Raw genomic sequence first — 26,500 nt, 5'->3', positions numbered from 1 at the left:
TAAAGCAGAATAGCTATTCCTGATTAACTCCATGTGTACACACTGTTAAGAGCAACCACACATGTAACTAATCAGGAATGGTTCTCCATGTAGACAAGCCCTAAGGGGGAGCAGGATTTCAGTTTTTGTGCTTGCACAGACATGTGGATAATTTGGCAGAAGTACTGCAAACTAACAGGCAGTTTTGTAATGCTTTGAGTAACATGGGGCAAGTAAAGACTACTTTACTATATTATGACTGAATACAGCAGGCCAGAGCGTCAGCTGATGTAAGTCAGCATAGCTCCACTGATTTCAGTTGGGGTTATAATGATACATTGGCTAGAAATTTGAGTCAACATTTGTAGAGAGAAACTCAATTGCATTCTGCCTTTGCATCTGCTTTGCTCCTTTTGCTACATATTTTTTGCAATGAAAGAACGGTCAGAGCATTTTTGTGGATCACAGATACAAATTTTATATCCATGCAGGGCTCTAGTCATTTGGATTCCCATCAGCATAGGGCAGAGTTTCTCAAACTGTGGTCCGCGAGCTCCATTCAGGTGGTCCGCAGATAGTTCCCTCTGAGGTGTACACCTGGGCAGCCACACATGAGACAACGAAGGGCCACCCACCTAATTAGTGGAGCTGTGCCAGCATGGCTCCACTAATTAGGTGCCTGGACCCTGGAGAAGACGTGCATGTAAGGTGAGTTGGCGGCCTTGGGGGGTGTAGGGAGTAGGTGGGAGGGAGCAGTGGGGTGAGAAGAGGGGGTGTGGGGAATCTGGGACTTGCAAGGCTGCAGCAGCTAGAGAAAGAGGCGACTTTCCCCAGCTCCAGGGCTGCGGCTGCCAGGGAGAGACGGCCCTCCTTCCTAGCCCCAGCTCGGGGGCTGCTGCAGCAGGGAAGAGAGGGCACATCCATCACATTAGAAATGTAAGATGTCTGGTATTAAAATATGAGTTGAGTGCTTTTATTTGTAGAACAAAAAAACATTAATTATTAAGGTTTTTTTTAATATAGTGCTTTTATCCAAAGCGCTTTACAGTAGTTAGCTAATGGTACAAACAACATTTAGAAAGATCATTAAGTGGTCCGCCGAGACCCTCAACAATTTTCAAGTGGTCCGCAAAAAAAAAAGTTTGAGAATCACTGGCCTGGGGTACTAACCCTTGAGTCCTAAAGAAATGTAACCATACATTAGGTGTAGCAACAGCTTACCTTACATGATATCACAAAACGTCCCCTCTAGCTGGACAGTTGATGTGGGGTTGTCAGGGATAGGATATTTCTAGCTAAAATAAAGCTCTTCCCCTTCCAGGGCAAAGGAAAAGAGTCTAATCTAAAAACACTCCTTCAGCCCCTCCCCCTCAGTACAGAGATTTTTGTTTCATATCCAGGTGGAGAAGAGTATACCCAAGACTGGGACCCTGAATTGGTAGGCTGCCTATGCCACTGTTTGCTAGAGCCACTTACTATAGTACCTTCTTCCATACACAGAAGCACTTCCTTCTCAATAGGGAAGCTCCTCCAGTCACTTCCCCAGTTCATAGAGAGCCCCATGATACAGCACTGCTTCTATCCGTTCTCTCCCACAATGAGAAATGGTTCTGCCTCTTATATTTCATAGCAGGTCTGCACTCATTCACCTGCTCTATTTGAGTCAGTGTATGGGATCATAGAAACCAGGCCCAGGTGAACCCTGTAAAGCCCCAACTCACACTGTGACAGTGGGTCGTTAAATCCTGCCTCTCTTAACCTTCCTTAGAAGTTTTAATTTGATACAATATCGTTCTAACCTTACTGTACCAAATTGATGCATAGTATGCCTTAACACACAGTGCTAAACATCAGTTGTGTTTTAAAACCACAGTTGGCTTCTCTTCAGCAGTCACTATCTCTGGAAACATATAACAGCTCTTCAAAATCAAAACAGTCTGTTAAGGCAGGTGGGGAATGAAACCTAATGACTAAAATGATTTTCTGTCGAGCCTCTGGGCCTTACTTAGGCTCTGAAAGCAATATAATCTTTAATAGCATCTGAGAGGTTTCCTAATAAATAAATGTTATTAGTTCTTGGTGGTTGAGGAAACTGTACAGGTGCATCATGAAAGTGCAGTGGTGTACTGTCAAGTTTCAGCCCAGGATCTTTGAAATAGCTTGTAAAATGATGTTGACAAAGGAGAATACCAAAAAATATAAATCAATGCAGCTGAACAGAGGTTTCTGTGATAAATTTCCATGCCACTTGGGGGCTGTTTGACATGTCAGTTGCACTTTGGCTTCCAAATTCATTCATCTCTAGGCTATGGAGCTCAAGCAAATGTTCCAAAACTCAATGTCACTCTTTACAGAGCATGGTGTGTGTGCCAATGAGTTCTTTGATGGCGCTGAGTCCAATGCACAAGTGACAGTCCTGTCCACAGGTAGGACATACCCATGCACTAGCTATGCTCTGAATCCAAGCAGCAGATTCTTTCCTCCTCTGATGCCAGTCATCACAAAGCTTGATCAAGTCTGCCTCGCAATACCTCGCTCCATCTACAAGCTGACTCCGCCAACCAGAGCAGCGTTCTCCACTCCTTTCCCAATCATCCACAGAGATTCCAAAAGATCTAAGTCATCTTTTCAAACATCCCAAAGTCTGTGCAGCGGTCTGCCTCTCTTTCTAGACCTTTCATGAGCTTCAGAGTACAGCACACACTTCAGGATCCTATAATCCAGCATTCACTTGACATATCCAAGCCACCGAGTCTTTTCTTACTAATAAACATTCCCCTGAATGACATACCAGTACTATTTAACACTTCCACATTTGTTACCCTGTCTTGCCATCTTATTCAAAGAATTTTACGGAAGCATGTGATATGAAAATTGTTTGTTTGGCATAAGTCATCCATGTTTCTGAACCATATACAGTGCAAGAGTGGATAAAACACGCTTCATAAATATAGATTTTTCACTTTAGTTGACAATTTGTTATTGTTCCAGGCTCTGTCTTGCAAAAGACCAAAGTTCCTGGCTGCTTTGCTGATTCTGTTAGTGAGCTCAGCATCAAGATCTACATTGCTGGTAACAGTAAAGCCAAGGTAGCAAAATTGGTCAATAACATCCAGACGAATACCATCTAAGGTGATATCTGGAACTCGTTCTGAAGAGCTGTAGTGCATGATAAGTCTTCTTCAAGATTATTGCTAGCCCAAAGATTTTTCATGAATTGGAGAACTTGGTAATAAGATGCTGTAGGGCATCAACACCATGAGCCACAAGGGTTGCATCATCTGCAAATACCCCAGGTCCGTTATGACAATCTCCTTTTGGGTGAAAGAAAGAGTAGTTCCTCCAGGATATCCTATCCTGCTCCTGTCCTTCCCTTTACTTCTCTGCCTCAGCTGAACTTCCAACTCGGGAGCAGAGGTTAAAATGAGGGAGAGGAAGGACAGCTTCCCTGCCTCTGCTGAAAATATAGAGAGTGCCCCCGCCCCTTTGGCCGTTGCTATTAAAAATAGAGGGAGAGCTCCCATTCCTGTTTCAATCCCGTATTACCCCCTACTAGGAGAGAGAGGCTGTGCAATTCCATGCTGCTAGCTTCTCACTGTTGTGGAGGGATGCAAAAGAGCAAGGGGGGAAAGTTCCAAATAATGTTTTAATTACTCAAAAGTTCCATTGCAATAGCAGATAAGGAAATTCTCCTGTCTGTAGGATTAGCTCTTGCCCAGCACCCTCAAATTCCCGCAGTGTCAAGGTCCCACATGGCTCACCCAGCCTCTGGGTCCCACGCACAGTGATCTCCACTAAACCCCTGTGGAGGCAGTGAATTACTATTATTTCCCATTTTAAAGGTGAGGAACTAAGGCACAGCAAGATTAGGGTATGGGATTTTCAAGCACTTAAGTAACTGAGCCATGGTCACATTCTGGGTCTCAGTTGAGAGCCTGCACCATTCTTCCTCTTTCATTGGTCCCTTGCATCACTTGCTACATGTCATAGAACTTTGGCAATGAATGAGACAGGGGTGCTCTCCATGCTGCCACTAATTACTTAAAAATCTTTCTGCACTTGATCTTTATTTTCTTCACACTGAGCCGAAATGAACAGCTGCTAATAAGAATCTGACACATGGCATTGAGCTGTTATCCCACCCTTATCTGTGATCAGGGGAGCAAGGACACTACTGTCTTCCTCAAACAAAAGCTGCCTTAGTGTGGCAGTCTCTCTCTCTCTAATGATCTGCTTGCATTGCCTAGTCATATGGCCATTAGCAATATGCTCCAGTCAGCGTATATCAGGGGTGGGCAAACTACAGCCCAGGGGCCACATCCAGCCCTTCAGACATTTTAATCTGACCCTCGAGCTCCTGCCAGGGAGCAGGGTCTAGGGCTTGCACGGCTCCCGGAAGCAGTGACCTGTCCCCTCTCGGGCTCCTACACATAGGGGCATCCAGGGGCTCTGCATGCTGCCCCCACCCCAAGCGCCACCCCTGCAGCTCCCATTGGTGGGGAACTGCAGCCAGTGGGCGGTGCCTGCAGACGGGGCAGTGCGCAGAGCCACCTGACTGCGCCTCCGCTTAGGAGCCGGAGGGAGGATATGCCGCTGCTTCCAGGAGTTGCTTGAGGAAAGCGCCACCCAGAGCCTTGTTCCTGATCCCCCTCCTACACCCCAACCCCCTGCCCTATCCCTGATCCCTGCCTTCTGAGCCCCTGGGTCCCAGCCCAGAGCACCCTCCTGCACCCCCAACCACTCATCCCCAGCCCCACCCCAGAGCCCGCACCCCTTGATGGAGTCCTCACCCTCAACCCCCCCACACACACACACACTCCAACCTCCTGCCCCAGTCCGGAGCCCCCTCCCACACCCTGATCTCATTTCTGGCCCCATCCCGGAGCCCTCACCCCCTCCTGCACCCCAACCCCCAATTTCATGAGCATTCATGGCCTGACATACAATTTCCATACCCAGATGTGGCCCTCAGGCCAAAAAGTTTGCCCACCCCTGGTGTATATTATGCATACTTCAGAGAGCTCAGAAATCTTAGTTGTTTTCCCATTTTGAATAGTTATAAATATCTGATTCCACATGGGTTAAAGAGAATTGTTTTTGCAGGTGGCAGTCATGCGTAAAGGCTTAAAATTATTTTATGAAATGTAAAAGGTGTGAATAATCCTTTTCAATTAAATGAAATACTGGTGCGATCTTAGAGATTTAGAGGGGATGCATCATTTATACAAGAAACCCATCTGCCTGATTCAGAGACTTCATAACGTCAGAGAGACTGGCTGGAGATTGCTATCTCAAATGGCCCTTCTTCCAAAACAAGACAGGCAGCTATACTTTTCCATGAAGAAATGTGGACTACAAATTGTGAACATCTTCCGCAATGACAAGCGTTGAGTTTGAATACTTGAAGTTAAGTTTAGAGCTAGTCTACACTATAAGCGGTACAATGGCACAGCTGCACCCCATCTGTGGAAAACATTCTATGCTGACGGGAGAGAGCTCTCCTGTCGGGATACTAAATCCACCTCCGTGAGAGGCGGTAGCTATGTCAGTAGGAGAAGCTCTCCCGCCAACGTAGTGCTGTCCACACCAGTACTTAGGTCGATGTAACTTATGTTACTTGGGGGGGAGGGGTGCTTATTCAAACTCAAAACAGACCTGTGTGACATGCACAACCAAAGTAGTGACCAGAGTGATGTGCTCTCATCAGCCAACGTTGCTTGTGAGGCAGGATGCTGAGTTTTAGACCAGCTGGAGCTTGTTTTAAAGCCCAGTGTACTCATTCCCAGTAGTAACCCGTCTGGAGGTCATAGGGGTGCAAGAGCTACTGTAACCAGCTAATTGTCACGTAGTAAGTGATGGAGCCTTCTTAACAGTCACAGCTGGAAGCCAGTGTTTTTGTCCGCTGTAGCTATTTGAATATCAAATTCAATGAGGAAACCAGAAGAACTGCCAGACTATAACCTAACTTCACTATCAAGGCCTATAACCTAACTTAACTATCAGAATCTCGCAGTAACAGGAAATATTACGGTGCTGGCTAACTCTTGAAAGCCTTTTCCTTCATCTCACCTGCATAGTCTCTGTGCTGTCCAGGGAATCCAGTCTCCATTTCCTTTCAGCCTTTGGTCTTAGCGATAACTCTGATGATGGTTTTATAATGGGGACACCTGCCTGCTAAGGACTGAATTAAAACCACCAGTTTATCTTACCTTGAGCACTGAACTACTGTATGCATTATGCAGTAAGCATAAGGGTAGCCTCTGACTCCTGTTATGTGAAGGGTATTAACTTTTGTAACCCCAATTCAGGTCAGGTGGAAATATATTTGAGTCTCTTACCACCACTCCTGTGTATCACACCCTTGTTACAAGAGCTACAGGTCAATACTGAGCCTTTTGGAATTTAAACCACTGATACAGAGATATAAGGCTGTGCATATCTATTATTAATTCCCTCAAGCTATGTAGTCCCGCTGACCAAATACACAGGCTGCATTAGTGTAGAAAATTAAGATGCTTCTGAGATCGTAGGACAAACCCTTTAAAACAGGAAGGAATGAAGTTGATATTTAATTTTGCAATAAGAGTCATTGCTAGCATCAGATACCCTGCCCCAAAACAGTAAAATGTCAGATTTCTTCATTGGTTTCTGTCTGTCTGAATTTATTTTATAGCAGCATAGTGTCTTTTGTTGGATGTACATGGCTGGGAAACTGTTTAATCATAGTGCTCCAAGAAACTGATGTAAATTACTCATTATCTAACAGAAATCTAAAGCCTTAAACTGATATTCCTGTCAGAAACATACATTAGCTAAAGGTGGCTGGACTTTACAATCTGTCTATTAAAATTATATAGGAGATGTGTAAGTGCCATATCCTGTTTGCATATCTTTAATAATTAGCACTGTGATTGACGGTACTCAGTGTGTGGGAAGACTTTGTTACCTCAGATGCCCGTTATTATGCCTCTCTAATGTGTGATAACAGTAGGTAAGCTTTACCCTGAGTAAGAGTTTACTGAGGGAAGTTGGGCTCTTTGTTTTTCATGTGTTACTGAGATTACTTTTCTGCCTCTCTCTCCTTTCTGTCCTCCGCTCACTCTTTGTTTAGGAGAAAAATGACACTAATTTAAAGGAATTATAGCTATAAAGACCAGTCACTGACCTTTTGGATAACTGTTGTCCTTTACCTCGCATAATGACAGGTTTCAGAACAGCAGCCGTGTTAGTCTGTATCCGCAAAAAGAAAAGGAGGACTTGTGGCACCTTAGCCCTGGTCTACACTAGGACTTTAGGTCGAATTTAGCAGCGTTAAATCGATTTAAACCTGCACCCGTCCACACAGTGAAGCCCTTTAATTCGACTTAAAGGGCTCTTAAAATCGATTTCCTTACTCCACCCCTGACAAGTGGATTAGCGCTTAAATCGACGTTCCCAGCTCGAATTTGGGGTACTGTGGACACAATTCGATGGTATTGGCCTCCGGGAGCTATCCCAGAGTGCTCCATTCTGACCGCTCTGGACAGCACTCTCAACTCAGATGCACTGGCCAGGTAGACAGGAAAAGAACCGCGAACTTTTGAATCTCATTTCCTGTTTGGCCAGCGTGGCAAGCTGCAGGTGACCATGCAGAGCTCATCAGCACAGGTGACCATGATGGAGTCCCAGAATCGCAAAAGAGCTCCAGCATGGACCGAACGGGAGGTACGGGATCTGATCGCTGTTTGGGGAGAGGAATCCGTGCTATCAGAACTCCGTTCCAGTTTTCGAAATGCCAAAACCTTTGTGAAAATCTCCCAGGGCATGAAGGACAGAGGCCGTAACAGGGACCCGAAGCAGTGCCGCGTGAAACTGAAGGAGCTGAGGCAAGCCTACCAGAAAACCAGAGAGGCGAACAGCCGCTCTGGGTCAGAGCCCCAAACATGCCGCTTCTATGATGAGCTGCATGCCACTTTAGGGGGTTCAGCCACCACTACCCCAGCCGTGTTGTTTGACTCCTTCAATGGAGATGGAGGCAATACGGAAGCAGGTTTTGGGGACGAAGAAGATGAGGAGGAGGAGGAGGAGGTTGTAGATGGCTCACAGCAAGCAAGCGGAGAAACCGGTTTTCCCGACAGCCAGGAACTGTTTCTCACCCTAGACCTGGAGCCAGTACCCCCCGAACCCACCCAAGGCTGCCTCCTGGACCCAGCAGGCGGAGAAGGGACCTCTGGTGAGTGTACCTTTTAAAATGCTATACATGGTTTAAAAGCAAGCATGTGAAAGGATTACTTTGCCCTGGCATTTGCGGTTCTCCTAGATGTAGTCCTAAAGCCTTTGCAAAAGGTTTCTGGGGAGGGCAGCCTTATTTCGTCCTTCATGGTAGGACACTTTTATCACTCCAGGCCAGTAACACATACTCGGGAATCACTGTAGAACAAAGCATTGCAGTGTATGTTTGCTGGCATTCAACCAAAATCCGTTCTTTCTCTCTCTGTGTTATCCTCAGGAGAGTGAGATATAATTCATGGTCACCTGGTTGAAATAGGGTGCTTTTCTTCAGGGACACATTCCTGCTGGGCTGTTTGCCTGTGGCTGAACAGAAATGTTCCCCGCTGTTAGCCACGGGGAGGGGGGAGGGTTGAGGGGGTAGTCACGCGGTGGGAGGAGGCAAAATGCGACCTTGTAACGAAAGCACATGTGCTATGTATGTAATGTTAACAGCAAGGTTTACCCTGAAAGAGTGTAGCCACTGTTTTATAAAATGTGTGTTTTTAAATACCGCTGTCCCTTTTTTTTTCTCCACCAGCTGGATGTGTTTCAATGATCACAGGATCTTCTCCTTCCCAGAGGCTAGTGAAGCTTAGAAAGAAAAAAAAACGCACTCGAGATGAAATGTTCTCCGAGCTAATGCTGTCCTCCCACACTGACAGAGCACAGACGAATGCGTGGAGGCAAATAATGTCAGAGTGCAGGAAAGCACAAAATGACCGGGAGGAGAGGTGGAGGGCTGAAGAGAGTAAGTGGCGGGCTGAAGAGAGTAAGTGGCGGGCAGAAGACAGGGCTGAAGCTCAAATGTCGCGGCAGCGTGATGAGAGAAGGCAGGATTCAATGCTGAGGCTGCTGCAGGACCAAACCAGAATGCTCCAGTGTATGGTTGAGCTGCAGCAAAGGCAGCTGGAGCACAGACTGCCACTGCTGCCCCTCTGTAACCAACCGCCCTCCTCCCCAAGTTCCATAGCCTCCACACCCAGACGCCCAAGAACGCGGTGGGGGGGCCTCCGGCCAACCAGCCACTCCACAACAGAGGATTGCCCAAAAAAAAGAAGGCTGTCATTCAATAAATTTTAAAGTTGTAAACTTTTAAAGTGCTGTGCTTAAAGTGCTGTGTGGCATTTTCCTTCCCTCCTCCACCACCCCTCCTGGGATACCTTGGTAGTCATCTCCCTATTTGTGTGATGAATGAATAACGAATGCATGACTGTGAAGCAGCAATGACTTTATTGCCTCTGCAAGCGGTGATTAAAGGGAGGAGGGGAGGGTGGTTAGCTTACAGGGAAGTAGAGTGAACCAAGGGGCGGGGGGTTTCATCAAGGAGAAACAAACAGAACTTTCACACTGTAGCCTGGCCAGTCATGAAACTGGTTTTCAAAGCTTCTCTGATGCGTACCGCGCCCTCCTGAGCTCTTCTAACCGCCCTGGTGTCTGGCTGCGCGTAACCAGCAGCCAGGCGATTTGCCTCAGCCTCCCACCCCGCCATAAACGTCTCCCCCTTACTCTCACAGATATTGTGGAGCACACAGCAAGCAGTAATAACAGTGGGAATATTGGTTTCGCTGAGGTCTAAGCGAGTCAGTAAACTGCGCCAGCGCGCCTTTAAACGTCCAAATGCACATTCTACCACCATTCTGCACTTGCTCAGCCTGTAGTTAAACAGCTCCTGACCACTGTCCAGGCTGCCTGTGTACGGCTTCATGAGCCATGGCATTAAGGGGTAGGCTGGGTCCCCAAGGATACATATAGGCATTTCAACATCCCCAACAGTTATTTTCTGGTCTGGGAAGAAAGTCCCTTCCTTCAGCTTTTGAAACAGACCAGAGTTCCTGAAGATGCGAGCATCATGCACCTTTCCCGGCCATCCCACGTTGATGTTGGTGAAACGTCCCTTGTGATCCACCAGAGCTTGCAGCACTATCGAAAAGTACCCCTTGCGGTTTATGTACTCGCCGGCTTGGTGCTCTGGTGCCAAGATAGGGATATGGGTTCCGTCTATAGCCCCACCACAGTTAGGGAATCCCATTGCAGCAAAGCCATTCACTATGACCTGCACATTTCCCAGGGTCACTACCCTTGATATCAGCAGATCTTTGATTGCGTGAGCTACTTGCATCACAGCAGCCCCCACAGTAGATTTGCCCACTCCAAATTGATTCCCAACTGACCGGTAGCTGTCTGGCGTTGCAAGCTTCCACAGGGCTATCGCCACTCGCTTCTCAACTGTGAGGGCTGCTCTCATCCTGGTATTCATGCGCTTCAGGGCAGGGGAAAGCAAGTCACAAAGTTCCATGAAAGTGCCCTTACGCATGCGAAAGTTTCGCAGCCACTGGGAATCGTCCCAGACCTGCAACACTATGCGGTCCCACCAGTCTGTGCTTGTTTCCCGAGCCCAGAATCGGCGTTCCACAGCATGAACCTGCCCCATTAGCACCATGATGCATGCATTGGCAGGGCCCATGCTTTCAGAGAAATCTGTGTCCATGTCCTGATCACTCACGGGACCGCGCTGACGTCGCCTCCTCGCCCGGTATCGCGTTGCCATGTTCTGGTGCTGCATATACTGCTGGATAATGCGTGTGGTGGTTGATGTGCTCCTAATTGCCAAAATGAGCTCAGCGGCCTCCATGCTTGCCTTGGTATGGCGTCCGCACAGAAAAAAGGCGCGGAACGATTGTCTGCCGTTGCTCTGATGGAGGGAGGGGCGACTGACGACACCGCTTACAGGGTTGGCTTCAGGGAGCTAAAATCAACAAAGGGTGTGCCTGTACATCAAGGAGTATTTCAGGCAGGACTGCACGGAGGGTTCCAATAAGAAATGGTGCACCAAAGTTATCGTTGTTATTGGAACAAGGAGGTTAGCCTGGCCTCTGATTGATACATGGCTAGATTAACCTCGCTGTGCCTTCTCTGTGACTGACTGCAGTGTGATCTAGACAGGGGAGGAGGAAAATGAGTACAAAACAAATCTGGTCTATTTCTTGTTCTGACCCACTCCATCTATCCTTTACATCTTTGGCTGGCAGCAGACAAAAAAGGCGCGAAATGATTGTCTGCCCTTGCTTTCACGGGGGGTGGGAGGGTGGGAACGGGGTCCTGACGATATGTACCCAGAACCACCCGCGACAATGTTTTAGCCCCATCAGGCATTGGGATATCAACCCAGAATTCCAATGGGCAGCGGAGACTGCGGGAACTGTGGGATAGCTACCCACAGTGCAACGCTCCGGAAGTCGACGCTTGCCTCGGTACTGTGGAAGCGCTCCGCCGAGTTAATGCACTTAATGCACTTAGAGCATTTTCTGTGGGGACACACACACTCGAATATATAAAACCGATTTCAAAAAAACCGACTTCTATAAATTCGACCTAATTTCGTAGTGTAGACATACCCTTAGAGACTAACAAATTTATTTGAGCATAAGCTTTCGTGAAGTGAGCTGTAGCTCACGAAAGCTTATGCTCAAATAAATTTGTTAGTCTTTAAGGTGCCACAGGTCCTCCTTTTCTTTTTATTATCCTCTAGTATTTTAAACTTTTAAGAGAATATTTTCATCTCACTACAGGAAAGTTATACATGAAGATAACAGAACCTTTTATTTGTTTATCCCGTTAAAAGGAAAAGCTTGATCATTCTCTTTTGGACAAACTCTTCTCTTTCAAGGATAAGTGCGAAGAAAAATAAAATGTTTGGTTTTACTCATTCCTGATTTTTCTTGATGTATAAAGACAGCCTCAACATGAATTTTTTTTATTAACCTAAATCCAGATTTTGGCTAACTTTCAATTTGGGAACATAACACAATAGTTCCAAATACCATAATAGTAGAATAACCTGAAAATGCTCTACCTGGCAAGACCCCCAACATCAAATTGGGTGTCTTATAGTCAAAAGTGCAATATGACCATTTGGGAGGAAAATAGGGGGAAAAAGCTTTATTCAGTAATTGTCTGATATTTATTTAATCTCCAACATCTGAGAGTTAGAAACTGGACTTTCAAGATTAGGAAGCAAGTCAGAAAGCATGAGACTTCAGTATTTGAAGTGCCCCATAATGCCTTGTGGTACAAGAGCAGTGAAACTGTAAGTAGGATAATGTTACTACCTAGCCCTTTTCTTGCAGCTCTCAACCTGATTTTCAAAGCAGGTCATTGTCTCTATTATCTCTATTTTGGAGATAGGGAAACTGAGGCACCACAAAGTGAATTAACTTGCTCAGAGTCAGCCAGCAGACCAGTGGTAGAACCAGGAATAGAATCCAGTGCTGTCCCAATCCAGCACTCTATCCACATGGACACACTGCCTCTCAAGGATGGCAGCTAGCAGGAGACAGGAGGGGAGGAGTGTCACTGTCAAAGGGAAGAGAGTTTGTGTAGGAGGAACCAGAGAAGATGGACTGAGTGCACTAGTCATCTAAACATTGCTATCCAGTACTAGACTTGAAACCTACTGTACTGCACTAGAGGCTTGATCCCACACCACTGAGGGTGTATCAGCGTTGAGTCAGTAATGTCAGTGTGACTTGGATCAAGTCGATAAGCTTGATCCACAGCCCACAGATTCCCGTGGGCTTTGGATCAGGCCCTAGATGACTAGGTTAATTTGGAGGATATAATCTGGTCTCCAAAAACCTTGCCATTATCCTCCAGCACAGACAGGGAGGACTAGGTAGTTTAGTCCCCATGTTTAGGTTTTGTTTTAACACTATTAAGGCCCAGTCTACATTAATGAGGTAAGTCAATATAAGTTACTCTAGTTAAATTACATAAATTACGTAATTTAAGTCAACATAGCTTAGATCCATTTACAGTGGGTGTCTACAATGTGCTATGTCGACGGGAGAGCACTCTGCCATCGACTTATTGCATCTTCACCAGACCCACTAAATCGACGCCACTGCATCAATCACAGCGGCGCCCATTTAGCCGATAGTGAAGACGAGCCCTAATCCTTAAACTACCCAATATTAATTTTTAAATCTGGCGCTTTTAAAAAATACTGTGCTTCCATGTTATAACCCTTCTAATCACAAGCTGTGGTACAAAATGCTGAAAGGACATTTTAAATTCAACCCACTCTGCTTCTGTTATTTTTTTAATAAAGGGGAGGGAAATCTGCTTAATTTTTATTTTCAGAGCAGATTTCTCTTGATCCCAGATTCGTCTTTAATTTTTTTAATTCACTGAATGTTTTGTTCTAATGTGTGCCGATTATATTGTAAAAGCTGTCAAAATGCAATTGGGAGCTCTTATGAGTAGCAAAAAAATATTTAAATGAAAATTCACTGAAGTTATTAGCTGAGATCTTCACAAAAGGCATGGAAGCTTAATTTGAGCCAGGGGAAGGAGGTGGAGCTTGTGCTTAACCAGCATCACTGTCAGAAACATGCTACAGTAGAAACACATGTGGCCATTTCATTTTAAAACATTTACCCCATTCAGGCTTTCTGTCTTTGTGAACTGGAAATTAAAGATCCTCAGACAATCATGCCTGCAACCTCAATCCTAAAAATTCAGAGTCAAAAGCAAAATCAGTGTTGAATCTGTCCACTGCCCTGTTATTTTAAAGCTACGTAAGAAGATGGAATTTGATTGCTATTTTTTTCCTTGGGTCCCTAGGACAGTCCTGACTCCTGGCCATGTTTGAGGTGTGGTTTATCTTGATACAAAATGTGTCACTTTGGCTAGGTCAAAGACATTGGCAACCCAGCTACTGGGCAGAAGGCAGACTTCTGTAAGATACACTGCAAAAACACACTCAACAAAAGCAGAAGCATTAACCCCTGACCCGAACCTTGGTGAAATTCAATCCCACCATTAAGAAAACATGAAAATTTAATCCCACAGAAAGGAAGATGCTCAAGACCAAAGAGGAATAGCATGGAGGATTAGAACCATCAGTGATGGGACAATAGATAGGGAGGGCTCTGAGTACACTTTATCAAGTATCTGGCTGGGTCTTGCCCACATGCTCAGGGTCTAACTGATCACCGAATTTGGGGTTTGGAAGGAATTTTCCCCTGGGTCAGATTGGCAGAGACCCTGGGAGTTTTTCACCTTTCTCTGCAGTAGAGGGCACAGGTCAGTTTCTGGTTTACGCTAGAATATATAGTGGATTCTCTGTAACTTGAAGTCTTTAAATCATGATCAGAGGACATAAGTAATTCAGCCAGAGGTTAAGGGTCTATTACAGGAGTGGTGTGGGTGAGGTTCTATGGCCTGTAATGTGCAGGAGGTCAAACTAGATGATCATGATGGTCCCTTCTGGCCTTAAAGTCTATAAGTCTATGTGTCTAAGTGAGTTTGAAGGCAGATGAGTAAGAGCTGTCCAGTTCAGCAGTGTGATGATCTTTTAACCCTGCAAAGTCCAAGGTGAACTTTGCATTCAGTACTTCTGTTTTGATTTGGCTGTGGGACAAAACCAAACCACTTTACAATAATGATGCCCTTTCATTGTTTTAGGTCATTGAAAACAGGTGGGGCATGATTTTCAAAAGCACTTTTTGATCTTGCACCACATTTTTGCAGCTCAGGGTGTGAAGGCCAATCATTTCACGTGTGGGTGCCTAAAGTTACATGCCCATGTCCATGTTGAAGGACCTGCTGGAAGGCTGAGATTGTCAAAAGATCCTGAAGGAGCACGGGTACCCAAGTAACACTGAATCTTATCTCATCTGGTCTGGCTGCAGATTTATACTATTGTAACTGAACAATTCCCTGAGAGTTGGATGCCGAGCTCTTAGGAAAATTCTAGCATTATATTTTATGTACTTGGGTTCCTAGCTTTGGAATGTACATGTAAGGATTTATATGCACCTTGCAGAATGTACAAAGGCTGCCTGAGCAACGTTGTCCTGGTATTCTGCTGGTTACACATGCTGTCTGTTTGATTATCTTCATCAATTAAAAGTTGGAGATAGGGGTCAGTGTAGCCAAGGCTGGGTTGTTTTATTGTTACTGTTTGTTGTTTGATTGTATTCCTTTCTCCCCAGAACACCCTGGATCCCGATGGCCATTCTGCTCCCAAAACCAGCTTCACATTAAACCCTAATGACAGAAGACAATATCCTGACCACCAGGCAGCACACAGGCCATTCCCCAAACAGCGATTCAGGCAGGAAAATGGACACACATCATTACAAAGAGATGGACCCAGATCCTTCCTCCTGGATCTCCCAAACTTTCCTGACCTATCAAAAGCAGACATCAATGGGCAAAACCCCAACATTCAGGTACACACTTCATTAAGACTGATATTTTACACACTATGGAAAATGGCTTAACCCAACCAAGTCAGCTTTAAGCTTTGCTTCAGTCCTTTAGTCACTGCCTTCGTCTTATACCCTTCCTCTGTGTGGTATCCCAACCCATCGTGCTGTTATGTGGAGAGAGATTCTGGATACTTTTTGCCTACCTGGATGTACAGATCCCAGTTCCTCCGAACCCCTCTATGAATGCCACTGACTGCACAAAGCTAGAGGTAGAATCATAGTTTTCTTACGACACTGTAGACAGATGTCTTTCTTTCATCCTCTTGTCATATAGATATTTTTCATTCTTTGGTTTTGGGCAGCGTTTTACCTCTTTTATTCTGTAGCCAACCACTGGCAATGTGACTATCAGGAAGCTAGTATCTTGGAAACTATGGTCACGTTCTCATTTGTTACATTAGTGTAAATCTCAAGTGATTCCACAGATTACAGTGGAATGACTGTAGATTAAATTCTCACCTAGAAATCAAAATCTGGCCCTCTGTTCAGAAAACAAAGAATTAAATGTTAATTTTAGCAGCAGCCACCTTGAGTAGAAAGTCCTTCTCTCCACAAAAATCTGATATGCTTTTAGTCAAAATCATCTTCTTGGTTTTGGAATAACCTGTTACAAGTCACTTGCATCTTAAAGACAGAGGGTTAGGAAGAAAAAAATTAGCAATTTAATTTAGTGTCTCAAAGGAAAATCTGCATTAATAAGTCATGTTTAACCAAAATAATTTAGTGAAATATTGATCTGCCTAAAACATGTGTTTACAAAAACATAATGCACTATTATAACAAGTTCTCTTATTAAATACATTCCTGGCACTCTATACCCATCCACCCACAAATTTACCAATGTATATATCTGTCTATTAGGCATCCATACCTAAAGATAAAGATGTACTTTAGTTAGTCACAGACATTATTAGGAAACAACAAAATGTGTCAAAACTGATGCTCCATTACTTCGTAGACAAGTTGTAATGTTCCAAATGTTTACAGATTTGGACCTAGCGCCATTCCAGTATTCAACAGGCCTCGGTAGTAAATTGACTGTATGTTGAATACATGCTTTCTAATAAAATCATAGACTTTAAGGTCAGAAGGGACTATTATGATTGTCTAGTCTGACCTCCTGCACAACTCAGGCCACAGAACTCACCCACCCACTCCTGTAATAAACCCCTAACCTATGTCTGAACTATTGAAGTCCTCAGATCATGGTTTAAAGACTTCACGGTGCAGAGAATCCTCCAGCAAGTGACCCATGACTGACGCTGCAGAGGAAGGTGAAAACCCCCCAGGGCCTCTGCCAGTCTGCCCTTGAGGAAGATTCCTTCCCAACCCCAAATATGGCGATTAGCTAAACCCTGAGCATGTGGGCAAGACTCACCAGCCAGACACCCAGGAAAGAATTCTCTGTAGTAACTCAGATCCCACCCTGTCTAACATCTCATCATAGACCATTGGGCATATTTACTGCTAATAGTCAAAGATCAATTAATTGCCAAAATTAGGCTATCCCATCATACCATCCCTTCCATAAACTTATCAAGCTTAGTCTTAAAGCCAGATATGTCTTTTGCCCCCACTGCTACTAGAAGTCTTCCCGTTATATATTCATGAATTCCTAGAGGAGGGTAGTCTGGGAGGCTGTACAAAGGCCTGGAGCTGCAGACTGAGGTAAATAGTGTGCCACTATACATATATATATATATATATTTACAAATAACAATGTAAACCACAGAATATAGAGGGGGACAGGGGGGATACATTCCCTGGCAGGAAAGTTATTGAATGCTTAAAGCCAAAGAATGGATAAATGAGGAGTAACATTTTCCTGGCTTCCCCATACAAATAAATAATTGTTGTCATTCTGAGCTCCCTTTTCACTGGATGATGTGGCGTCTGAAAACTGTACAACACATGCAATGGCATACCAATAGTGACAGTGGGGTCTTGGGCCTGAGAAACTTAGCCTTCTCTCCCAGAAAACCAAGATTTTACAGAAACAGGAGCCTAACTTTAGGCTACTAAATTCATTTAGGACCTAATTCAATTTAAGCACCTAAATATGTGGCCAGAATTTCAGGCTGCTTACTTAGGTGCCTAAATATAGATTTAGGATCCCAGCTCTGGGCTCCTCTTTCTGAAAATCTTGGTCCTGCTGTCCAGTGTTTTCTAGGACATACACACAGACCAATAATAACACATCAAAAAATGAAGACATTTTTCCTATAAATTGTAGAAGTATACTTTACAGGCCTGAAAGTCAGCCTGTGAAAACAGTTTGAAATGATATTCCTGTGAGCCCTGTTTTATATAGCGGTAAAGAAAGCAATTGCTGTATCATGTCAGTTTTGCGCTTGTCCACATTTTTGTTGTTGTTGTTATTCCTGGAGAGGTGGGGTTACGGATAGTATAATCACAGTGTTAAGAAAACTAGCCCTGCCCCAAGGTTACTACACCAACTACAAGGTCATTGTTGAATATAAAGGTATTGGATCCAGTACACTAGAAACAAATAGAGCCACAAAACCGTCAGTTCTAGTTAGAAGATCTATGCAAAAGTTGTCAAATACTTTTATTTTTTTAAATAACTGCTAAAGTAACACCATTCACTGCTATTGTGATGTATGTAAGCCCTTTGCGAGTAATACAAGAAGGACTCTCTTACTGGCTTTTCTGTGATCTGTTAGCCCTGCAGAAGTTTGGCCCATTTTTCAACCCCTGCATCATTTCAAGCTGCATTTGTACAGTTGTTTAGTATTGGTAAGGCAAGAGGTTGTTTAAAGGAGTAACCACAGCAGCTGTTGCCATTAGTGTATGGTGGTTGCTTTTTAGCTTGGTGTCAGAGCTGCAGCCAAATGCACCATTGCACTCAAATAAACTAATTCATTGGAGGTCCTCTAAAATGTGAGGTGATTTTTGAAACCAGTGCCATATTTCCTTTGGGAGCACAGATTTTTTTTTTTTTCTTCTTCCTCACCGAAAAGCCCTTTTGTTGGTCTCCATTGATTTGACAAATGCCAGGTCAGTAACGCATGCAGACCTGCCAGTGTGGCAGGGTTACTCAGTGTAAAATAGAATCACTTCCTTCCTTCCCATTAGCAACGAGAGTGAAGTCACATGAATGGGATGTGGCCACCTATTTATTCTCTCTTTCTGAGCTTTCCTCTCTTCCAGCCCCTGCTACAACCCATCCAATGCTACCCAGCTCTGAGGGCGTACTGAACTTGGAACTTGATTCCCCAGTTTTTATTGGAATGTTAGTTCTCGCCTGAGCTTGAATTTCAAGTCACAGTTTCCCACTCCTATGGACCCTAAAGGGTGCTGTGCTGTTGTGTCCCATTCCACTGCTCTGCCGCTCCCCATTGCAATACAGACACCTTGGGAGTACAGCAGAAAAGGCTGGTGGTAAATGACACATGAAGCACCTGGCAAGGGGAAAATACTTCTGTTTTGGCAGGTAGTGGTATTTTGTCCTCCTGTGGGAACTTGATTCTTTGTCAAGTTTCATCACGCACAAACTTACTTCATTAATGTGAATTTACACAGTCTGACAGCTGAATTCTGCAATGATGGGCATGTTAGAAATACTTGGACTCCAGAGCTGGAGAAGTGAAATCTCTGTGGAAGTATATAGTACACACTTTATTAATAATCCATTTGTATCAGATGAGTTTAACACCTTGCAGTTTGCATTAGAGTGGTGTGTTTGGGAAAACTGCAGCAGAATGGAGGGTGACTAAATCCATTTTCCTTAGGCCTGTCAGAAAGAATAATATAATTGTTTAATAATTGGTGGAAGTGGAGGTTTTTTGTATTTTAACCCAGCTTTAAGAAGAAATTAATGCTACTTACTTTGAGATGTGCAATCCTTATTGTTTTAAAGTACCCTGTAATAAGACTGTCTAATAGCGAACACATTAAAAATATAGCAGGGTTAACTGAAAATTCAAAGATCTTTTTATACTATCTTAAAAATAACTTTGTATTCTGAGTAATCTTTTAAATTAGATTCCTATGGGATTTCAGGTTACATCTGCTTGAAATACCCAGAGAGGTCATCTTATTACAATTTAAAAATAGCAAAGAAGGACTGATTCTGAAGTGCTCCCTTTGGAAAGTCTCTTTTGTTTCCTTTCGTTTAGTTTTTGCTTTTAAAGTTAATGTGCTTTTAAAAAAAAAAGTCCTGTTAATACTTAGCCAGTGATAGGATCTTCCAAGCCTAGCTATTTGTCTTTAAACTGCTCCAAAGCACCTTGTTTATTCCCACTTATTGGATACACAGCGCTGTTTTACTTGGATCCGTACAGCCCGTGAACTGTCACTTATCGTTTCAAGCATATGAAATCTATTTTAATTCTCAGTTTGTAGAAAGTGCAGTGAATAATCTGTTGGAGTAATCATTTTGATTCCACCATTAAAATGAATGTAAGACAAAGCTGTCCAGCATATTTTTGTTTATCTCCTTCCCAGAGAGTTATTTTGTTACAACAACTGCATACCTGTATTGCTTCTTTCTACACAATTCCCGTGGAACTTCCCAGTGGAAGTGACCTCCCAGTCATTTCGTCTCAATTTTTCTGACCATAGTCAGAGGGGAAGTAGTGTGTAAATGCAATGGCTTGTTTCTCCAAAAAGGAAATGTGTGCATTGTTTTGTAAGTGTACAACTGCATTCTGCACAACTGAGCTCCAGCAGATCTTCAGCTGGAGCCATTCCACTTCCTGTGTAATGTCCCTCGGCAGCTCACAGGTAGCATGACGGATATAGAAAGTACATGGGGTTTTATTTGCCAGAGAGAGAGTGTGTGTTCAGGTAAACCATGATTTTATTAAAACCAATTTTATGAAACTGCGAACTCTAATCCGGTTGCCTTCATGTCCCCAGCATAACAAGCTATTGTGTTTTGTCTGGTTTATAAAAATCCAATTTTAAGAAAGTTCTGTCCAAAAGACTTTTGTAACATGTAGGTGTATCTATAAAATGTACATACGCACACACATTTTATATATTAGATATATATATGACAGAACCGCCGCTACACTCTGGCTCCTTTGGCCAACCCAAAAGTCCAGCTTACTCAGCGGGCTGAACTGGGTTTACAGCTGCATTGCATTAGTGGAGCAGCACAAAGCAGCAAGGGCATACCAATGACTCTGACCCATAGTTTATTTGTCTATGGTCACACAGTATTTCCATGACACAGGGACCCTAGATTCCTGATGGCTACTGCCAGTGTCTCCCTAAATACACATGTATGTGCGCACCCAACATTTATTTAAGAGATTCCTAATTAATTCATTTATTTGTATGCATTGAAAAGCAGCAAAAGGGTGTGTTGTAATTACTATACAGTATTATACAGATTTATTTGTATGCATGAATGTATGTGTGGTCTAGGGATTTGAGCAGGGAATCTTGAATCTGGGCTGTTCTATTCCTGGTTGATAGTGGCCTGTCCTACTTTAGACAAGTGATTTAAATGTACCTCCTCTTACCCCTCTGGAAAATGAGTATAATCAAATCTATTTCAGAGGGCTGTTGTGACAATTGACAAAAAATGCTTAAAGCTTCTCTAATGAATAGTGATATAAAACGTATATTATTTATTATATTTTGTTGAAAAAATGTTGACAGTCATTTATGATTAAAATTCCCATTGTGCCCTTGGATATAAAAGGTATCTCAGGGTAAAAGAAGAATGTAATGAATCTGTGGCCACCTACACTATGGTTTCACACACTAGTGCCAGCCCTAAATATTACAATGTTACAACTGCACTATACGAAAATCTTCTAGGGTGCAAATCCCCTTATCAGCCAGCGACCAGGCCAACACTTGAGCAGGTATTCAACAAGCAAAGAGAATGCAACTGATTCTGTACTGCCTTGCACCTGGTGTAGTTATTTGCACCTATGCAAAGCCAACAACAAAGGCTACCGTTCTGGTCTAGCACATTTCACATTCACTTCATATTCAGGCCCAATGAATTTAAAGTGAGTGTTTTTTTCCTTTTCTTCTTCATAAACTTTTAAACGACTTTTTCCCCTGAAGACAGAAAGCTTCACTGTAAAGGTTTAAAATGCAGGTTTGGTTCTTGTTTTGTTCAGGATTTTTTTTTTTTTTTTTTGGCCTTTTTGCTCCAAGATTTGACACGGAAGAGGTGGCAGAAGGGATCACTCAGTTTCTGCATATCTCTGGGCTCATAGTAATCCACATATGGTTTATAACCGGCTAGCCCCAAAGGATTATAAGCCCCCTTTGCTAGATAACATCAGTCCCGTGTCTCTGCTGTATAGAAGATTTCCCACTGATACACTCTCTGTGGAGATGATCTAGTTTTGGATTTTGCATGCTGACTGACCTGGCATAACTTGAATTCTCTAGGTTACCATAGAAGTGGTTGATGGCCCTGATACTGAACCAGAGAAGGATCTACACAAAGAGAGCAGCAAACCTAGCTGGCCAGTCCCATCCCCTGACTGGAGGAACTGGTGGCAGACGTCATCCACTTTGACTCGCATGAGTAGCGGTGACCAGGACTACAAGCATGACAGCACCACCGAAGACAGCAACTTCCTAAACCCTCTTGGTGAGTGGGATAGGCATGCACCCAACCACCGGACTTTTGAATCCAAGGAACAGCCAGAGTATGGTGAGTTCGCATTCCAGACCTCTTATGGGCACCTTGGGATTGTAAAACTAGTTTGGGGGGAAATGAGAATGGTGAGGCATCGCTGAAAGTAGGCCAAGCAAAATAGAATTTTTCCAACATGTGGCTTTTGTTCATTGGCTTTTAAAGACAAATCTGTGCAGATGCACAAACTAGGCTGTGGTAGCCACATTCCACTTGAAAGTCTATAATCTTGAAAATTATACCAGTTATCCTACAAGAATTTTTTTTTATTCATAAGTGTACTTTTTTTAAACAAAGGAAACAAGGTCTCATTTATTTTTAGGGTAAGGATAACTACAAATTTAGAACCATGTGCAGTGATTTGGAAGCTAAAATGTAACTGGAGGATAAATGAGTGAGAACTACAATGTGGTCATGTTTGGTTGAGATATAAATAAGACAAGTTACGTTGACTCCTGTGTAGGGAGTGGCATAGACAGCAGGAACATTTTGCTTGTGTAATTCTGTTCCAGATGTATCATGGGGAAAACAATTGTTTTCAGCTTGTTGTATGAAACAGTTGCTGAAAGCAGAAAATAGAAAGGAGGAATTATTTCCTTACCATCGCATTGGGCTATAGCTACACATTTTGGGATGACTTCTGGGAGATGACTTTTCATGCACATGATGGGAGGTGCAAATGGTTCAGCGCCTCTAAGGATGAAGCTGTAAATCAATATATATTTCAGTAGGGCCCTACCAAATTCACGACCATGAAGAACATTTCACGGACCGTGAAATATGGTCTTCCCCTGTGAAATCTGGTCTTTTTTGTGTGCTTTTACTCTATACTCTACAGATTTCATGGGGGGAGATGAGCCTTTCTCAAATTGGGGGTCCTGATCCAAAAGGGAGTTATAGGGGCGTCACAAAGTTATTTTAGGGGGTTTGCAGTGTTGCCACTTACTTCTGTGCTGCCTTCAGAGCTGGTCGGCCGGAGAGGGGTGGCTGTTGACCAGGCGCCCAGCTCTGAAGGCAGCGCCCTGCCAGCAGCAGCGCGGAAATAAGGGTGTCAACACCCTACCATGCCACCCTTACTTCTGCGCTGCTGTCTTGAGAGCTGGGCGGCCAAAGGGCTGACTGAGGGCCCAGCTCTGCAGGCAGCAGCGCAGAAGTAAGGGTGGCAACACCCTACCGGGCCATCCTTACTTCTGCGCTGCTGCTGGCCGCGGCTCTGCCTTCAGAGCTGGGCTCCCGGCCAGCAGCCGCCGCTCTCCAGCTGCCCGAGGCTGAAGGCAGCGCCGTCTCCAGCAGCAGCACAGAAGTAAGGGAATTATATCACAACCACCCCCACACACAATAACCTTGCCAGCCCCCCAACCCCCCTCCCCCCTCCCCGCAACAACTCCTTTTTGGGTCAGGACCTCTACAATTACAACACCATGAAATTTCAGATTTAAATAGCTGAAATCATCAAATTTACTATTTTAAAAATCCTATGACTGTGAAATTGACCAAAAATGGACCGTGAATTTAGTAGGGCCCTATACTTAAGATGTGAGGTAGAGCAGCATTTCAAAGCAGTGGTTTTATTCCCTGTCAGTCACGTTGCATCATCTACACGCAGAGCGGCTTTAGCTTACTGTTTCAGCCTTATGCCAAGTCTACACTACCCCGGTAAGTCGACCTACGCTACTCAACTCCAGCTATGTGAATAACGTTGCTGGTGTCAACGTACCTTAGGTTGAGTTACCGCGGGGTCTACACCACGGGGGGTTGAAGGGAGAAATTCTCCCATCAACTTACCTTACTCTTCTCCTCGGGGGGGGGGGGGGGGGGAGTACAGGGATCGACTGGAGAGCGATTTAGTCTTCAGTAGACCCACTAAATCGACCGCTGGTGGATCGATCTCAGTGCATAGATCCGGGCTGTAGTGTAGACCTGCCCTTTGTTTCCCTTGTTTTGATTAGGTTTGAGTCTAGAGCCTTAACTTAGAGAGAGCTTTTTTGCTGAATGTTATATTTAAATATGTACATAAGTATTGAATACTTATTTAAAGTCCTTTCTTCTTGTACCTGTATTTGTGGACAAATTTTAGTACTACAAAAAGATGTACAGTGCTCTGCCACACCTAAGGGCATCAGTGTTAAAAGAAGATTTCTATTCCGAGTGTGGATTCTGTAGGCTAAAACTCCCATCTTTAATGGGGTTTATTGTCCATGTTTTCTGTCCACACTGGCAATAAAACAAACCGTGTTATAAAATAGACACCTCTAACCCCAGCAGAAAACTCTGCACTAGCCCGGTCCTTTACATAGTGAGAGACAGGAGCTTGGTTGGTCTGCTAGCAAATGTGTAACACTGAAGTGGCATCTTTGATATCGGGAGTGAAGCGGGATTAGGTAGTACACTCTGCGCTCTCGGCTTCCCGGGCTAGTCAGGGGAATATTTCACTCAATTTGGGCCGAGTCATGTTTGTATTATTTCCACTGTGGTAGTGCCTAGAAGCCCCAGTCATTACAGAACAAAAGGCTGGTTCCTGACCCAAAGAGCTTTTAATGGTGCAGGATCAGGCCCTCAGTGACAACAGTTAGTCATTTAGTTAGGGTTATAAAATGTTCATTACACGGGTTTGAAAAGAGCTCGTAATTCACTACGGCAGTAACTTCTTCTATAACATGTGAGTTATAGACGTTGCTCTGACGTGTGGGGAGATTAAAGAATGAAGCTGAAATATTTCCGCATACAATCAACTACCCAAACAGAATCCAACCTGCATTCTGTCCTAAAATCCAATTAAGTTTTGAATATCTTTGTGTGCTATAGATATGTTTAGAGGGGTTTATTCGGGCGGGGTTAAAGTAAATGTTTTTATTACATATCTGATCAGTTTATGATCAGAAAGCATATTCCTACCAATGGAAAAATAAAGTTTGAATAGATGTTTTGTTAGTTCATGACCCAGCTTTACAGCTGAAGATTCTCGGCTGCCAAAAGGTCAAAAGAGAAAGGAAATATTTTTTCAAATAATGTTGCATGCACGTCCCTGAGGAGAGTCAAGTGTGAAAACCATTTAAACAGCAGGCTTAAGCCTGGCACTCAGCCCAGGTTTCAGGTAGAGACATCTGGATTCCATTCTTGCTATGCCTACTTAATAAAAACCACCATCTATACAGTAGTTTTTGGTAGTAGGGTTTTTGTTTTTCATTTCCTTCCTCATCTTTGTTCCTGGATAGATTATATTGATGGAGAGGGAGACTGGAGCCCATGGTCCATTTGCAGCATAACCTGCGGGAATGGCAATCAGAAGCGAACCAGGTCCTGTGGATATGCCTGCACAGCCACTGAGTCGAGGACATGTGATAGGCCAAACTGCCCAGGTTTGGTTAACAAATGGTGGTGGTTGTTTTTTTAAAGAGAGAACCTGAATTGTTATTAGAAAGATCATTGTACCAGGGGACAGAGCACTGGGTTTGGCGGGCTTCACCATACATGGTTAAAGGCCTGCATCACATTTAGGCCATGGGTGGGTAACAGTGCTATTAGAAAGTGGTGTTCCAATCCTGAAGGTCACTTATGAACTTTTATTTCATATGTGGCAGCATAAAAAAAAAATAGAACTACCCTAAAATGTAAAAGACAGACATGGTATTTTAATATTAATGTACCATGTCTGTCTTTTATGTTTTAGGGTAGTTCTATTTTTATTTTTAAATTAACAAAGCATTTGTTATTAAATCCAGTGTTGTCACCTACAAGGCGTTAAATTTGTTACAGAAAGTTTCAGTCTAAAAGCAAACTTCTTTTGTTGCTGCAGTTACTTCTTGCCTACCCGAACAGTCCGCACGTCACAGGACTGAAGCTTTTGCCGAAAGAAATGTGCACTCATTTCACCTAGAATGCATTTGGTTTTTTAATTTTACAATTTTAAAACAGCCACGTGACTATTATTTGAAAATAAGTACATACGTTGCAATACATTTAATGTATATACTTGCCATAATGTCAGGAATAATGGCTCCATATTAGTTAATAATATGCCTTTTAAAGTATCATGCCAACTCTCTGCAAAGTGGCTTTAAAGGAGATCTGAAACATGGTCTTATACCCTAGATGTTCTGCTCCTGGGGAAATTCTGTGCCACTGCACATGTGCAGAATTCACGTCCCTCGCAGATTTCTTTCCTTCTCTGCAGAAAAATGACTTTCTGACAGGGAAGCAAAGGGAAGCTGCAAGAGCAGTCATGCACCACTCCTAGCTGTGCAGGTACATCGTTTTAGGCACCTGGAGCAGCTGGTGGAGAGGTAAATCACCACAGGGCTGGGGACACCCCAGTCAGTGGCTCCTAACCTGAGCTGGGATCAGCTGCTAGTCCTGGCTGGGCTGG

At 43.8% G+C, this 26,500-nt stretch overlaps 1 protein-coding gene across 1 annotated transcript in view; it reads left to right on the top strand.

Moving 5' to 3' along the window:
- ISM1 (isthmin 1) overlaps nt 1–26,500 on the top strand; it is a 73,408-nt gene that overhangs the window by 38,232 nt on the left and 8,676 nt on the right. The window contains exons 2-4 of the mRNA XM_073339592.2: nt 15,225–15,464; nt 21,885–22,152; nt 25,350–25,493. Coding sequence (XP_073195693.1) covers nt 15,225–15,464; nt 21,885–22,152; nt 25,350–25,493 — 652 coding nt within the window. The remainder of the gene's footprint in view (nt 1–15,224; nt 15,465–21,884; nt 22,153–25,349; nt 25,494–26,500) is intronic.

The sequence above is a fragment of the Lepidochelys kempii genome, chromosome 3 (assembly GCF_965140285.1).
Source record: "Lepidochelys kempii isolate rLepKem1 chromosome 3, rLepKem1.hap1, whole genome shotgun sequence".
Classification (NCBI taxonomy): domain Eukaryota; kingdom Metazoa; phylum Chordata; order Testudines; family Cheloniidae; genus Lepidochelys; species Lepidochelys kempii.
This window is presented reverse-complemented; position numbering and strand designations above follow the sequence as displayed.